The following is a 17,939-nucleotide window of genomic DNA, read 5'->3' on the forward strand; positions in this document are numbered from 1 at the left end:
ACAGCTAAATAACTATACAACACTTCTTTCTACCCAGTGTGTAAATATTTAGACGATGGTACCAGGGGTTTTAAGGCTGAGTATTGTTTATGTCCTCTGCTTGTCTTCACATATCCAGCCATGTGCAGCAGAAACAGAAGATGAGGTTACAAACCCTTTACGAACGTCAACGCATTATGGCAACTGCAATGTTGACAAGATGTGAAAAAAGTAATCATTTGTATTTGTATTTGTCCTTTGTGCTTTATTTACTAAAGAATGTTAACAGTATGATTGGGGCTCTCCATATAAGAAAAGTTCAAATGTTTCAGATGTGTCTCCTGTCCCTGGCTTTCTGTGGTTGTGATTAGCCTAAGAGCTTTGGGGTGCTGTTTACTGTCGACATTTGTTTGCTCAGATCTAAAGAGGCAGACATGGAAAAGCTGATTATATTGGTTTATTTACTGAGAAGACCGTGAGTTTGCAGGGGTCTGCTGGGAAGAGACTCGGTTAAATACACGACAGCAAGAACTAAAAATACCACGTGATGATCTTTTTTGTTGAAGGATGGCATGCTAACTGAAGGAAAATGTCTTTATCTGCACATCAAGGCTTTTGCCCGTATCTGAAGGTGCCCGATTGAAGAGTTTAGACATGCAAAATGTGACCGTAAATTGTTCTGTATGCAAACTTTGCATGCAGAACAAAAGTTCTGAACAGCTTGTAGAATTGGAAACACATAGAAAATGTCCACTTGGTTAAATCTGTCTTAGAGGCCCCCTAACAGTCTGAACATACTGAAAATATGTTTTTAATTTTGATGAGAAAGTTTCTGGGTTCTGACATTTCTTTGCACGAATATTAGTTGTGGTCATGGTGCAGTCTTGGCATACCTGGAGAAATTTCATGGCCATATTTTAACTTCAAAGTTCTTTGATTGTATTTCAGCCTGTCACACATTAAAGGAGGAAAACTCGGTGTCAGTGTAGCTCAATAAGCTAACGTCAGTGTCACAGATGCTTAACCACATGATAACCCCTGTCTTGTGTAAATCCTCAAAAAAGGCCCCTTTAAATGATTACATCCCATACCATATCTTCAATATTGATATTCATAAATATTTTCAATCGATTTCCCTACATTATGAATTTGCCTGTAGCTTTAAATAAACTATGTATATGTTAATATACATAGTTTACCATTAATCCAAGTGCATTGACATACTTTACTGAAAATATTTTTTTAGGAATGTGCATTTAAATGAATTCAGACATGTGAAAGGTCACTCAAGAGATGACTCACATTAATTGCGGTCTTCACAGTAAATATGTAATTTCCTCTGTGTAGGATGGTGTTCTGCTATCCAATTTATTCTATAAACATAACACAAGCCTGTAACTAATTTGGACTTCCTCCAGTTTTGCGTGAGAAAAAATAAACAAGGGTTGTTGAGAAAACACTTGAATCTTAAGTTTGTGCAGCAGCTTTTGGCAGCCTTGCTGTGAAAAATGAAAACCTAATCTTTTTTCTTTATCAAGAACAGAAGATGAAACAGATGTAACTCTCATGTCTTTATGCTAAATATGAAGCTAGCTAGCAGAGAGTATTGTGTCGACATTATCATCTAACTATTGGCAAAATGCTTATTTCCTTTGACCTGTTCTTTTCTGGATCTTTCCACCATTAATATAGCCTTACTTACTAATTATTTCACACAGCTTGAATTGAAAGGAAGCTTTTTTCACAGGTCTGTCATCTAATCATACAATGGGAAATCATCACTCCAGTTTGTCAAAACCCATGACATAACATATGCGCAGAAAAAGAACGAGATGACTTGCGTTGCCAGGCGTCCGTAAACAAGAACAATATAAACAATTTAAACCCTTAAAAACAGCTACTATTATGTTATTGTTTTGCCACACATTTGTAAATGTCGTATTTGTGTAAGGTAATGTAATTCAAAAGTGAAGTGCGAACATGTCAAAGTGTTTTGTATCATTTCTGCTTGCCGCATGAAAGAATAAACAAACTTTATGTTAATAATATATATTTTCTTATTTAATCAAAGACTTTTCCCCATAGAAACATAAGATAAATATGAATCAACAGCCCCAATGATGGGAAAGGATATGAATGGGCAGGGTAACGTGTACCATATGTAGCAGGCCTTGAGATTTCAGTGCACTTATTTCAAAACTGTTGAGCTGTTAATTGAATTTTCCTGAGTGCAGCATGTTAAAGCAGGTGTCATGCAATAATCTTCTCACCAAAAGCATAACAAATTCTGGTGTTGAATTGTTCCATGAACATGTTAGAGCTGGACTTCTCTGCAATACATTGTGCTGGAGTAGTATTACTACTTGTATCATGCATGACATTTATTTTTTGTCTTTGTGAAAACCAATATATGTTTTGTGGATTTAACTGAATCAGACAGACAAACAGTACATTGGCTTTTCACTCAATGAACGTTGGAATGGGCATGAACAAAATAATGTTGACATAGTTTCTGGGAAAAGCCATGTTCTAAGAAAACATGCATGTTTTGATTACTGACACTTACTTTTCTTGCATGTTTACTTATCAACCCACCACACTACATGTGCTGTCATCACATTATATCACATAATAACATTCACATAGTTCATTTTTTCACACACTTTTGGCCTGGCGTAACAGAGTTGGTGATGGTTTTCCATTTTGGTCATGGTCTGGCTCTGAGGACAACATCTCAGAATATCCTAGGACGACCTAAAGTTAAACTGAACTCCAAAAGAAATCCGTTAACCATTGACAGTGAAGTACTGATAAAACTAGAATAAAAGTAGGTAAACAAAATATCTTATTATTGGTACACTGCCTGGACTAAAACCAAAAAAGCATCAAAGAAATGTTTCTGTTTCTGCACTAAACTGCAGTACTCCACTGGTAGCTAAATTACTCAGGATTTTAAGATATTTGAATGAAACACATTCAGTTTGAATACAAACGCTGTTCAATTGATGAGCAACACAAGGAAAGCAAATGAAGTCCTGAAAATCTAAATAATTCAACGTTATTTATTTAGTTTTTTTAACCGTAATCTGGTTCATGCCTTGAATCATTACAAAAGACAGCAATACATAGAACAATGAATACAGAACCTGTACTTCATAGAATATGAAGAAAAATAAATATCAATAGAGTACCTTAGATTAATTCAAAGTCTTTAAGAGACCCCAAAGTGTGAAAGAGATAAAGCGCAAATATAGACTGAAAATACAATTGATTGGGGTTTTTATTTACAGTTTCTCTCCACAGTCTATTCTAGGCAACTGAAACATGTCCGTCCACATATTTAACCAGGATTTATCTATGAGACCTTAGTAACAAAAAAGCTGTTCCTTGTAGGAGGGGTGGATTCAAAACTGAAAAACAGAAATAAAACTGTTCTGTTTATTCAGACTGAGTTTTGTTTGGAGATGTATCCCATTACAGACTCATTATTGCAGTTCTTGCTATTGACTGCCCAAGGCCATTCTCCATGCATTGTAAATACCGCATTTCATGGAGGAGGGTTCAATACCTCTCCACACCTCAAACACATCTTATCCTGGCTCAGCCCCATCTGGTATAATTTAATAGTGTAAAATAAACGCTTTTCAACTTTGTACTTTTCTCCTTTTCTCTTAAACTTTTTCATGCAATCTGTAAACTAATTTTGTTATCTTTCATTATGTAAGCATTTGTCTTTAGAGGCTGTCTTCAGTGAAGAATAATAGCAGGTCACGATATATTCATGGGAAATGAACATATTTCAGTGTCTGTGCTGTGGCTGCCCACTGATCTCACACAGTCCAAGTTTCTGACGCAGAGGGAGAATTACCCCAAAGGAATACGAAAATATTATTATGGGCAGAAGCACGTCCTTAACTATGGCATGAGTGTGAGGTGATTAGTTAAATAAAGAGTTACTATAAATTACAGTGCAAGACAGTTTGCTTTTTTCATTTCAACTCATCATCGTCCCATAACAAGAACAGAAACAGTAAAAGTGAACAAGGCAAACTGCCACAGAGCCCGTGTCAACAGAACCATGAAGGGTCCGATTTTATTGAGAAACTTAACCTGTCACATACTTTTAAACAGTATTTCCTCCTTATCAAGTGAGGTAATAGACTAGCAACACAGCTTGTGTGTTGTTCCAGGTCCTGTTGAGACATTAAACTTTGAAAGACAGTTTCCCATATTTGCAGGCTTATTAGACACCGAATCACTGCGCCATGGTTTAAAGTATTCAGGAAGGATTTTACAAGGGTTTGTTTGCCTGAGCCATTTGGACTAGAATTTGAATAAATATAAGGGTTGCATTTTCTAGGGAATTTTAACCAGAGGAATCATTAATACCAGAGTATCATGAGCTCACACAAAAGGCACACGTTTGAAGAAGGCACATCACCAAAGGAAGGGTACAAACTCCCTGCTTGGATGCATGTCAATGATTTCACATTAATTGAGCTCAGCTGCAGATGTTAGAGATGCTGTGATGGGTATGCTACCCTCTAAGAAGTGCCAGAGGCAAGTGGCATACATTGCTGTCCTATGGATTCTCTTAAGACTTGGCTTTTATCCTTGTTATTTTAAATTGTGTCCACATGCTGTAGCAGTTGTTGAAAAAATGTTGGCAACAAAATGGTTATTATTTTTCCTCACTCAGCGTAAAATCATTGTACACTTTGGAATATCTAATGAGATAAGTCTATCCTTTTTGGCCCAAAGTCATAGAAGTATAGAGTTATCTTTTGTTACACTTTGTCAGTGGCTCTGCCTGAAAGGCTATTTTTCTTTGGTTCTCACAAGTCAGTTTCATTTATCCTGTAGAAAAGCAGAGTTGTCAATAATATCATTAACTATGGCGATCCTATTTAAATGTCCGTTCCATGGCAGGTTTAGTACTCTAAATACTGCACCACTAGCAGGGCTAAAAAAAAAACACAAAAACATAATTGCTTCCTCAACCCTTTTAGGCTCGTAAGAGAACCCTCCTGGATTTCAAGTCACATCATCCCTCAAATTCTTCTACATGGTTGAGGGGTTGTTTTTTTTTTGTATAGTTGGAGAAAATTAAGATTTAATGCAACATTTTGAGTGTTTCAAATCATCCTGAGTCGAGATCATACTTAGGTATTACTTGGGTATATATTGAGAGAGTGTTCAATTTATCCAACTTATATATATATATATATATATACCATTCTGCAACTTACTTGTTTTGAATGCTCTCTTTAAATTACTATTAATATTGTAAGGTATTCGGAGGTAATGTGAACTCTGTGTGATTGTTGAAAAAAGTGTTATTGAACTTTTAACCATTTTTATTTTGGAAATCAGACTAATGTGTATCAAGTAAAGGCTTAGATGATAGAAAACCTAAACTACTTTAATGACATAATGTGTCATGAGCACAACAGGCACATTTAACTGAAAAAAAATGGTCTTCTAGAGACAACGTTTGTTTCAGTTTGCAGTGTTCACACAAACCTTCTGTTGGTCACGCTAACATGATTTAGTTGTGCATGTGATTTCTGACCCTTCCTCCAGCACACACATGCTTTAGGTTAGGAACAAGAGAGTGACTGCTGGTTTATACCTGTGTGAGTGCACAGAAACCACGGGGCAGCTGTACCAACACACCGGTTTGTTATCGCATTCCCACAGCCGGATGCCTCTACACTTACATCACCAAGTCAAAACACTGTCACAACATGCCAACTTGATTTTTAAATACTGATGAAGTGTTCAATGCCAAATGCACATGAAACAATGTCACAAAGTGTTTATGTGTGGACAGGATCCAGCCCCTGTCTATCTGCATGCCAGTCTCAATGCTGAAGAGCCTTTTTTTGTGACCCTCATCTGTTTCATGTCAAGGTCTCTGTGTGAAACAAGATTTTGGTTTTTCCATTTTCCTGTTCTATGTCATAGAATATGTGTCCTGGTGTGCTAATGTCATTTGCCTGTGCTGCTATTGGTAATGATTTAGTGAAGTAAAAATGGGTTTATGGGAAAACAACAAGCTTTTCCTTAGCAACATAAATGCTAAATATACACCGTCTAAGCTGTACAGTAAAACATAAATGTGGTGTATGGTCGTAAATAACAGACTTGGAATATGGAAAGTGGACTGCTACTTGGAGAGGTCCCAGTTCACCTCCTAGGCCCTGCTGTGGTGCCCTTGAGCAAGGCACCGGACACCTCCAATCCCCCCTCCCCATTGCTCCCCGGGCGCTGCACAATAGCTGCCCACTGCTCCTAGTACTAGGATGGGTTAAATGCAGAGGACCAATTTCACTGTGTGTGCTCTGCTGTGTGCATGTATGTGACTAATAAAGAGGGTTTCATCCTCCGATTCTATCTTCTATCTATCTTCTAAATGCTTATGAAACCAGATAAGTGGCTACATACAGATTTACTGTCAGTAACTGCACAGAAAGCACTGTCATGAAGATAATGCCATTTCTCCTTACAGACTTAATGATAGACCCATCCATTCTTACTGCATCATAAACTTTCAGTACTTAAACCTGGGGAGTGAAATTGTTTGCACTCTGGTGTCAAGTTCCCAAACCGCTGGAGTTCAACTTAAAAACTACAAAGTTTCATAAAGTTGCTTTTTTTAGTACGCCAATTTAAACAAATCTGTTACATACACAATGTAAAACACATAAGAATATCTGATTCAAAAATCGCAGAATGAAATATTAGCTAAATGGGCAACACACAACGAGAGTAAGACAACCAAATAAACAAAATGACATGCCTTACATATTCCTCACCTTTAGGTGCTACCAAAAACAGGTGCCTAATAGCATAAAAAACAATCAGTCAAACAATAATGGAAATGGCATGACAATGCTTTATGTACGTTAGTTATACCGATACATGGGGGAAAAAAGAAACTATAACAAATGTATCAAACATGAGTCTGATATATTCTCCACCCCCTACTCAATCAGACTATTTGCGACTTACCCGGAACCATAAAATTAGTTGTTTTCCCCCCGGCAATCTTTTAGTTGCCCACGAGTGTTTGGAGACAGGAGAGGACAGATAAGCAGCTATGCCTATGCAGTCTGTTAAATACATCTGTACCTAAACATTACCGCTAACAAACTGCATTAAGAATTACTTTAATATAATTTATTAAGATCACGAAAATATCGCTCCAGACTTTGCTAATCACATCATGTTATGTCTTAAAGGTGGCACGGCCAATCAGCCAATATGCACCAAGAAAACATTGCTTGCAGCCATACAAACTTCCAATAAAGATTTTAGCATAACCATTGCTTTCGCATTATTCTATAAATGTGCCAGAATGTTCCTGTGCCACACATGTTACAATGCTTTGCTATGCGCATCCACACTCAAACGATTTGCCGATAATGACACTGTACATAAACTTGAGATCGCCTCCGTTCAAATGACAACAGATCATTTAAAATAGAAATGATCAAATTATGTTTCTGGTTACGCAGTCAGCATGCTTCAGAAAAGCAATAGGGCCATGGTGCCATGTAGCATACTATTAACAATTATGCACTAGTGTCCTACTCCTCCTTGGCAAATACAGTATAATGTTGACGCAGTTAGCCATGAAATTGGTGACTTCTTCAGATGCTTTTGAATCAAGGGCCAACCTCCGGTGCTGAGCAGTGAACCACATACGGTAGCGCCAAAAACTGCAGTTCATCGAATGGCCGCGTGGCCTGGCTTCAAAACAGAGCAATTTACATAGACCGTGGTCTCTTTGATTGACAGGTTAGCGCCGTCAGTGGGCGCTAGCCGCTAGTTGTCTGCTCTGCTAGCTCCGCTAACAGCCTCTGCACTGATAATGTGTCTTGTTTGGTATAATTCCTTAAAGCAGAAATAATAACTATGACTATGCAAGCCAGGATCAATACTACATTTACCATCACATGTAACTTAGCTTATTAAACGTATTAAAAGTAACGTTGTAATCGAGTGTTCCATAGAAACGACTCGTGAACTGAATCATGTGGAAATTAAAATTATGTTTCAAATTAAACCTTAACGTTACGCTGATTCACGGTAACACTGGCCACATTTCTGGTCAAAATATAGTGTTGCAAATTACGTCTTTATATGAAACAAGCATTTAAAAAATAGTGCAGTATAATCTCAATAACAGATCTTTATGTCAAGTTTTGTTGTATATTTTCAGGTTAACTTACCTTGAGTAAGACGACCGGCAACCGGGAGCAACGAGACAGCAGGGTGTGCTGTTGACTTTTCGCGGGATAGCGCCGCGAGTAGCATACGGTAGCATGTAGCCTAGCTTGGAAGCCTTCGCTAGTTTGGTAGCTTCGAGCTAAATGGGCGTGTTTAGTAGCCACGCCCGCTTCAGCTCCAACCCTATGTCCATATTTGGATTAGCCGGGAGTGGGCGGGAGGTAGACTGAGCAGGTGGGAGTCGCCCACTTTGAGCTTCATTACGGCTCTTCACAAACCTATGAGTGACGTCACGGATACTACGTCCATTATTTATACAGTCTATGTTTTGAATACATGATAGAAACTTTGCACAGCCCTTCGGCAGATACACTCAGAGCCTGAGGCATAAACAAACTAAGTAGCTGCTTGGGGTCTTGAAATCATTATAGTTTCATATAACCATCCAAACCGTCCGCATACTTCCTGGAGCAATCAAAACAAAAAAATGTTTGGCGGCCCAATGGTTTTTCAATGTAAAGTAGAAGTTCAGGGAACGCTGTCTTAAAGTAGCATAGCTGGCATCTATCCTGGCACTGATTTAAGTTGTGTTAAATGTTACTTAAGATCTGCTTATCACACCCACATGGTTTGGCTTTCACTGGCGTCCAATTCAATGGAGTATGTTCTCACTTTGTTAGCAAGGTGTGTTATTTTGTTGCACAGAAACAGTCCTCTCCTACCCATTGGTTAAAGGATGCCCTATTCTTTCTTTTCTTGCACATCCTGAATGAGTCCCAGATTTCTAGTTGTTATTTATATTTTTTCTTTTTTTTCTTCCTTTGCCCACTAGACAGATGCTTATTCTCGTCAATCATACATTTAGCTTTTGACCCTTTTTTTGGCTGTGTGTCTTTCCCAGGTTTCATGATTCGTATTTTCTATGCATTATGATGTGTGAAATCTGCAGTTTAAATGTCCTGGAAAATCGTTATTTTCCTTAATCTGCATCTTAATGTGGAGGCTCTAAAAGAACACTTTTCTAACCAATTTTTGGTTATTTTGCACAAGACATATCATTTTTATCTGCACTTAGTTGGAAAGAGGTTAATGTCGCATGCTTTGCATACACAAATCAAGATCTATCCTTTTATCAAAATATGAGGACAATGCTCTCTGATAAGGCCAAGTCAATCAAATTACACCCAGTCTTGTTGAAAAAATAACCTTGTCTGTCTGTAAACTCATATTTCTTAAATAATGTCTAGGTTTACACATTTTATAGGAAACATCCTCAACTCGTTTTTATGATACAGTGACCCCAAATGACTATTTTCTTAACAAGAACTTATGACAGGTCTAAAAGTTCAAAATTGATTCAGGATGATAATGCATGGCGGCTATCTGGCATATGTCCTGGAAAATGCTGTAAAATGTCAAAAATGATATTCTTATTTTTCCATTTACTGGAAAAGAGGCTGTGTCTGCCTTCAAATTTAGTAAAGTATTACTCTTCTTTTTGCTCCGGTACATTTCAGTTGTTATTTTTGTTCAATCATTTTTCCAACCTGTTGTAATCTGTTGTTTCTTATCCCAAATCAATGATTATTCAGGCAACACAAAACCCGCCTAAAATAAAATGCACAATCCTTCGACTTGGTTTGGTTGTAGTTTACAGAATCTGAATGTGTGACATGAATGTTTGACTGCTTGACATCAGGGCTGTATACTCTAAGGTTGTTGCATAAAAACACAGACTGTTACTGGATGTCACATGATCTGGTATTCCTGGAAACATAAGCAACACATTTATCTGCCACCATCATCAGATAGTACCAAACACAACAACAATACATCTATCAAGAGGGCTATTCAGCTGGACAAGCTACTGACAATGGAACACCTGCAAGTGTGTCAAATACATTATTTAACTCAGGCCAGTTTTAGAAGTGCAGCTGACTCGATAATGGATGTCTTGCCACCCTAAAGTTAAATGTAATGAGAAAAAACAATGATTTAGTTTAAATTGGCTAAAAGGTAATACAAAATAAATACAGGGTTACATTCAGGACCAAGATATATCGTACATTTAAACAAAAATGTTGCTCCATTGTTCTGCACGGTGCCTGACAAAGGGGGGGTACATTTGAACAGCATGAGCATCAAACAGTATCCTTCACGAAGTTAAGGGAGGAATTTGGGGAATTTAATATGGCTCTTGGGAGCTATTAATTTATGACAGCTGTTTGGTTTGGTTCTGTTTTTCACACTAAAAATACAATTATTCCCATCAGCCCTTTATTTTACCTGTGTTGATGTTAATAACTCACTGCCCTGGTGACTGATGCCTTGGACTTTATCTGTAATCATCCACTAATGATTTCAGATGTTAATGTGCATATATAATGATTTGTGCTCTGCTTTAAATACTTAGATGTTATCATATTCCACCAGTATGATGTTCCAGATATCGTCCTTTCCATATTTGGTGGTTTTCTTTGGAAACGAGGGAGCCTGTTTAGACTGGAATTGTCCTGTGTTCGAATCCAATAAGTGATTACTTCAAATATTGTAGATGCTAAAAGCATTGACCTATGTCCAATACAAGATGGCTTCGACCAAATGCTGTTGAGGGACATTTTACTTTGCAAAGAACTTCAAGTCAAAACATAAACTCTAGTTACAGGGAGGGAGACAGAAGGAGAGAGAGAGAGAGAGAGAGAGAGAGAGAGAGAGAGAGAGAGAGAGAGAGAGAGAGAGAGAGAGAGAGAGAGAGAGAGAGAGAGAGAGAGAAGTATTACGTGCAGTGTGCTTGTACTGGGCCCAGATAGTTTCCTCTGGAGGGGAGTATTATGAGGGGAGGGGGTTACGGACATTGGTAGGATTCAGAGCCTTTGCAAATCAGATATCAATCTGGATGCAGCGAGTGCAGTGCTCCGAGATGGCAAAATAACTCGCTTCAAAGGTAAGTTTCGTTTGTACACAGTCCCTTGTGTAATGTTATGTTGATATTATTTTTAATTGATTGAAATAGTTCAAAGGTTTTAGATAGATGTGCAACCATTAAGAGTTTTAATTCAGATGTTTCATTTTGTTCCTCTTCAGACTAGAGGACTGGTTTTTGGATTGCACAGTGATTTAAAGTGAGTGAGCTGGCTTTAAAGTGCGTAGGGCAGCTGCACCACTTCACAGCAGATAGAGGTCCTGGGTCTGTTTTGTGATGTGATCGCGGGCTGCGCAAACTTGCGCTTTTGCGCACGATGGAGGACCTTTTACGCGAACAGAATAATTGGACGCAAAATGTTTCCTGGAGCAACTCAAGTCGAGGAAATGACAGCCACACAGGAAACACCACAGTGAATCCTTTGAAACGAAATGAAGAAGTGGCCAAAGTGGAAGTTACCGTCCTGGTACTGGTGCTGCTGCTCGCTTTGACGGGCAACTTGTGCGTCCTGCGGGCCATCCACACCACCAAGCACAGTCAGTCTCGGATGTATTACTTCATGAAGCATTTAAGTATTGCAGACCTTGTCGTTGCTATCTTTCAGGTCTTACCGCAGCTTATTTGGGATATTACATTTCGCTTCTACGGGCCGGATTTGCTATGCAGATTGGTCAAATACCTCCAGGTTGTGGGTATGTTTGCATCAACCTACATGCTTGTCCTGATGTCCATCGACAGGTGCTTAGCAATCTGCCAGCCACTCCGCTCCGTGCACAGGAGAAAGGATCGCTTCTGTGTGATCGCCTCTTGGATGCTCAGCCTGATATTCAGCACTCCCCAAGCCTACATATTTTCTTTGAGGGATGTCGGGAACGGTGTGTATGACTGCTGGGGAGACTTTATACAGCCATGGGGTGCCAAAGCATACATCACATGGATGAGTCTCAGTATTTACATTTTCCCAGTGGCAATTTTAAGCATATGCTATGGCCTGATATGTTTTAAAATATGGCAGAATTTCAATTTAAAAACCAGAAAGGATCATTTCCTGGCTCTCACTCAAAGGCCCTCTAAAGGAGAGCATCCCCTCTGTCGTGTGAGCAGCGTGAGGCTTATTTCAAAAGCGAAGATCCGCACAGTGAAAATGACATTTGTAGTAGTCATTGCCTACATTGTGTGCTGGACTCCCTTCTTCTTTGTCCAGATGTGGTCTGCATGGGATCCTGCTGCACCAAGAGAAGGTAATAATGTGTTTTTATTTTGTTGTTTACCAATGCCCAACAGATGCAGTTTGAATCATAAATGGCCATATTTGTCTAAGATTATCTTTGGTACATTTGTTGCCCATAGGCCAAGTAGTTTTCTACAGGTATATTTCAGGCTTAAGTGCTTCAAAGTTCATTCTTCCACCTCATAAACTATATTTCTGGGAATACATTACAATCCACTTAAATTCCAAGGCAACACAATGGTGTTTAACTTAGACTTCCCCCAGAGTGAACACAGATGAATGGCTGTGTCATTTGCAGTTGTTATCAGTTTCCAGAAAGTCTTCAGGGCAATAGGAGGGTAAATGTTCAAGGACATTAAAGGGTTTCTCTCTATGTTCCCAGTGATGAGTTATGCAATGTCTACTTAACTGCATAGTTTGTTCAGATGTACCCTTCATTTGAATTTGCCATTAAAGAAGACAGAGCAGGGGAGTGGATATGCTCCATAACCTTTCAAGTGGTGCTGTGAGCAAATTGCCTACAAGTACATATAGACCAGACGTAAGAGTCTTCCTCTAGTCTTCTTCACGTTTTGTGTGGAAAAAAAGGAAAAATAAGCACATTAAAGCAAAGCATGCATGCACTGTACAGAATTCTTTTTCCACAAGTAGCCCCCATATTGTTTGGATGGATTCACTCAACCACTAGGCTATTAACTGATTTAATTTGGCGTTGTAAACATTTGTGACATCAACGTTTTATTTTGCAAAGCATGCCTAACATTTAGTTAATGTGGAAATTATTTGTATTCACATTTGTAATGAACTAGAAATATTGAACTATGAAATTGTGAACTCCTTGCTGTCCCATGAAATTATTGAGAAAATAATCATTTTAACTGATGAAGAATACAACATTTCACCGAAAACACCAAATATGGAAATGTATTACTCTGTTAGAGATTTAAACAGGTTTCTTGTTTATCTTTAATACAGATAAGTATTAGGATTTTGCTGAATTTCAAAGTTAAGAAATGCATGTGAAATGTAAAAAAATTACATTTTAAGAACAAATATTACTGCAAGCAAATATTGGAGGAAAGAAAAATAGAGGGAAGTAGGAGGTGTGGCGTAAACTTCTGAAGCAATGAAGACGAAACTCAGAGAGACACGGGGAGAGCTGGAACTTTGATGGCAAACACTGAAGGTTTATTATGAAGTTAACGGCCGGAGAATTGACAAGACATTTGCTGCAGCCACGAGTTGACAGAGCGGTTGCCCGACCAATTCTGAAGAACTTAATCAGTTCGGAATGGACAATCCACATTCTGCGTAGGTGAGTTGTCTTTCTGAGGGCAGTGCGAAATGTGAGGGCCATGCTCATCTATACTTCAGTCCTATCAAACCTGCAGACAAACTTGATACACTGAAAATGAAGGGAATGCTGACTTGGTGCACTTTAACTTTGTATCATCAGAATGATCTTTAGAGTGTGCACATTCTTTATGAATCACCCCATTTCAATGTTTCTAGTTTAATCTCAGAAGATCAGTACATCTCGATATGACAGGCAGCTAAGATGAATGTTTTCCTTCAGTCATGACAGCATGATAAAGTGAATAATGACAGGGTAAAAAGAAAAGAGTTCAAAAGCTGTCATTTTGTGGTATTTCCCCTTAAGAGAACTGCACTCCCCAGAACACCAACTCTGGACAGGGTGTTTAACCTATCTGTTGAACATGTCTCATAATTTTGAAGGGGGCCATTCAGTTTGCACAGCCAACTTTTCATAATAAAGCAAAAGACTAGTCAGAACACTGTGAAAAGTCCAGGTCAGCAATTTCACTTAAGGGGAGAAGAAGACAACGCACACTAAATCTCTTCACTGCATTACAGAATAAAAAAAATAATTGGAAGTCTTCCATATTCCACTGCGCAAATGGCGTGCTCCTTTAATATTCCTACAAAGATTTTACATTTTATTGCTTGAATGATTGAGAAAAACAAGGTATATTTTACAACCCAGGACAGCTTCTTTTAATAGAAGCCATTTCACACTTTTGTGTCAAGCAGCATAAAGTCCTGTTTGTGTGGCATCCTTCATTCTTCTGTTTTTCTTTCAGCTATAATCCTACATGTTTTGACTGAAATGAAAGGCATGAGAGTGCATGTATTTCTCTTTAAATTATGTGCAAAAAAAGATATACTAATCTAATAGGGATTACATGGAGAGTGCAAATCTCAAAGTTTTTGGCGTATCACATGTAATTGTTGGGTAATGTAGTTGTGTTTATAGATTTTAACCAATGCCTATGGCATGCTAATGTATGTTAATAACTATGATGGTGGTTGATGAAAGGTTAGGGGATCCAAGTTATTGTAGTCTCTCCTCAGGTAGAAATGTATTCCATTTTCAATTTCATGGCAATCCATCCAAACATTGTTGAGATATTTCAATAAAAGACGAAAGTGACAATTTGATGTTGTTGCTACAAAAAAGGTCAGGAGATCATAGAAGTTAATAGAATAATTTGTTTGGTACAAAAAGGCAGATACAATGTACAAAATGTAAGGGTGACAGATTGAGTTGAAACATTAAAGTCTAGACCAAAGTGGGAGACCATCTCACAGCATCTTACTATCAATAGCTGAATAACTTTAAGTGCAGTTTAAAGACCAAACAAAGCACACAGACACACACCAACACACACACACCGACACCGACACCGACACACACACACACACACACACACACACACACACACACACACACACACACACACACACACACACACACACACACACTCACACACACACACACACACACACACACACACACACACCGACACACACACACACACACACACACACACACACACACACACACACACACACACACACACACACACACACACACACACACACACACACACACACACACACACACACTGAATTTGTACTTAAGCCCACAACAAGGTAATTATGTCTTACTGGAATGGAGAAAAATGTGCCAGTTTGCAGGCATTTTAAAGACCCACCCATCCGGTCATTATTTAAACGGCTCCTCCTATTCATGGGAAGCACAAGGTTGGATCCTTTCCCAGCATGCACTGGGTAAGAGGCATCGTTTATTTAAAAGATAAGGCTGGACACATTTTACATCTTTGTCCTTTTCAACAAACCCATGAAAAGTCAAAAAGCAACATATTTAATCTCTCAGTTCTATTGGATTTACTCTTCCTGTGCCACCCAACACACAGGGGTCCTTGTGATGATAACGATCTTTCTTACGTAGACATGAGGAATTCGTGTATTTGTCAGGGGGACACATTTCACTCATGCATTATGTGGAGTAGTGAGTTAATATGATGTATGGGGTTGACTTATAATGAGCTACAGTTTTAGCTTGACACTGTAAAAATACACAACACATATCAAGCAAGTTCTTGTCTGTCTCTCTCCCTAGATATAGCCTTCATCCTTGCCATGTTGTTGGCCAGTCTCAACAGCTGCTGCAACCCCTGGATCTACTTGTTCTTTGCTGGCCACCTGTTCCAAGACCTGGCGCAGTGCTTTTTCTGCTGCTGTGGACAGTACCTGACAGCCTCCTCCTGCAGCTGTGAGGGACAGTGCAGGAACAAGAGCAACTCTTGCGTCATGAAGAACAACAGCAGCCAGAGGAGCCTCACACACACACACACATACAGCACAGGGGGACACTGAGGGGACAGCTGAAAGCCATCCAGGCTTCCTGTTATCCAGCAATCCGGCAATATTGCGAGTCCCCCATTTCAAGAATTTAAACATCTGCAGCGGCACTGCAGTGGCCATTGCAACCTTTTGTTATTGAGTTAAACAGACAATATAAACCTTCTGTGCCACAATCCTGTATTACTCTGTAGTTGTTTGTTGTTCCCTCCTTAAATAATAATGTCTGGTTCTTTTAGTTGACTTTGACCTTGACAAACAAGGAATTATCATACAAAGTATAGTGATGTTTCACAGGCTTCAAACCAATCCATTTAAACGACATTTTCAGAAGTTAGGGCAGATTACAAAAATAGTTTTACTCTGTACAAATGGGCACTCAGGTAGTTGCTGTAATGATTGTTAGGCCTTTCAAAGCAGCATCTCTTTGTGTACAGTCATTTCAAAGTGTTATTGTATTGTATGTGCTACACCAAATGTTGATATGCATGAATCATATTAAGGTAATTAAGATAATACCGACTCTTAAGGCATGGCTTAATTCAAATATCTTCATTGCAACAACACAAAAGAAGACCCATCATCAAAGCAAAATACACAAGTAATGCATTTCACAACATAGAGGCTACTTTCAATGTTTACAGCAGACTCCTGTGCTTCAGATCAAACAGTGTTTGTCCTTTATGATGTAATATGAAATTCACTTTGTAAATAGTTTCCACATCTCCTTGTGAGTGTCTACACGTTTTTATTAACCCTGTCTCTTGTTTTCCAAGTGGTTGGTGTTTTAGGGTAGTGAGTGTGCCTGGGCTTTTGGGCACACAGTATATTTAATCTAGTTTATATCAAACTTGAATAATGGGTCCCCCTTGTGGCAGCACAGATTAGGTTTTCTTTTTCTTTTGCACTAACAAATGCATGCTCAACATATGGAACATGTCAGTATCTGGATCAGATAATAAGCATTCTTGAGTTATTAGGTATGGTTTTTTTGTTTTGCTTTTTTTTTTACCACTTTATTTTTCAACACATTATTTCAAACATTGATGCCAAACAGTTGTAGACCCCCCCAAAATTATTAGGTATGTTTTAAAATGTAATTCGCTTAGAAGATTGTCAAACTTAACATGTGGTTTTAGGCAGCATCCACAGGGAGCAGCTTTAGGTGAAATATGCTCAAGGGAACTCAATAACAAGTGTCCAACACGTAGCACAGTTAAACAATTGAATTTACTCATGCTTACATCTTTTTGTCATGGCATACGTGGACACATTGTAAGTGTAAAACACTCATATTGAACCAAAAACATTATTTAGTAAAAGTTTGGCTTACATCAATATTGAGTTTAAAAGGGGAACATAATCGATAGGTAGTTTTTAGAAAGTAAAATCATTGTATTCATCTGGTTAGAGACACTAAATCACATTAACATTTAGATCAACATCTCTGCAGCACTTATGTTTTGTGGATCTGAAGTGAAAGTGAAATGGCACTGTCCAATGTTAGACAAAAAATATCTGAGGCCCTTGCTTGACAAATGGACATAAAGTACTTAATTAAGTTAACCATAGCAAAATATTTTAAAAGCATCATATGGTTGTTTAGGTATAGCATTTTCGTTGGACACACACATTTTCAAGCTTTAATATTCTTAAACGATCACAAAATTACACAATTCTGTAATGCAACTCAATGATAATAAAGTAAAGAGATTGTGTGCACCTTGACCATATTCTTTTTATTTTATTGGGGTTTTTGAGGTCTGCGCGCGCGCGCGTGTGTGTGTGTGCGCGTGTGCGCAAATGCATGTGTGAGTGGCTGCAGTCAGAGCCCAGGAGGGCAGAGCAAGGGACTGGAGGTTTATAAACTGAAACGTCACTGAG

General features: G+C 38.5%; 1 protein-coding gene and 1 long non-coding RNA gene across 3 annotated transcripts in view; one reads left to right on the plus strand and one right to left on the minus strand.

The window, feature by feature from the left end:
• The window catches only part of LOC134882745 (uncharacterized), a 32,629-nt gene extending 24,299 nt beyond the window's left edge, over positions 1-8,330 (minus strand). For both annotated transcript variants that reach the window (XR_010168189.1, XR_010168190.1), the window contains exon 1: positions 8,217-8,330. This is a non-coding gene — a long non-coding RNA (uncharacterized LOC134882745). The remainder of the gene's footprint in view (positions 1-8,216) is intronic.
• A 2,756-nt stretch (positions 8,331-11,086) lies between these two features.
• oxtrb (oxytocin receptor b) lies at positions 11,087-17,783 on the plus strand. The gene is made up of 3 exons (XM_063911879.1): positions 11,087-11,158; positions 11,299-12,378; positions 15,814-17,783. The coding sequence occupies exons 2-3, from the start codon at positions 11,454-11,456 to the stop codon at positions 16,068-16,070; spliced, it is 1,182 nt and encodes a 393-aa protein (XP_063767949.1). The 5' UTR covers positions 11,087-11,158; positions 11,299-11,453; the 3' UTR covers positions 16,071-17,783.
• The last annotated feature ends 156 nt before the right edge of the window (positions 17,784-17,939 follow it).

This window comes from Eleginops maclovinus, chromosome 20, assembly GCF_036324505.1.
Source record: "Eleginops maclovinus isolate JMC-PN-2008 ecotype Puerto Natales chromosome 20, JC_Emac_rtc_rv5, whole genome shotgun sequence".
Lineage (NCBI taxonomy): Eukaryota > Metazoa > Chordata > Actinopteri > Perciformes > Eleginopidae > Eleginops > Eleginops maclovinus.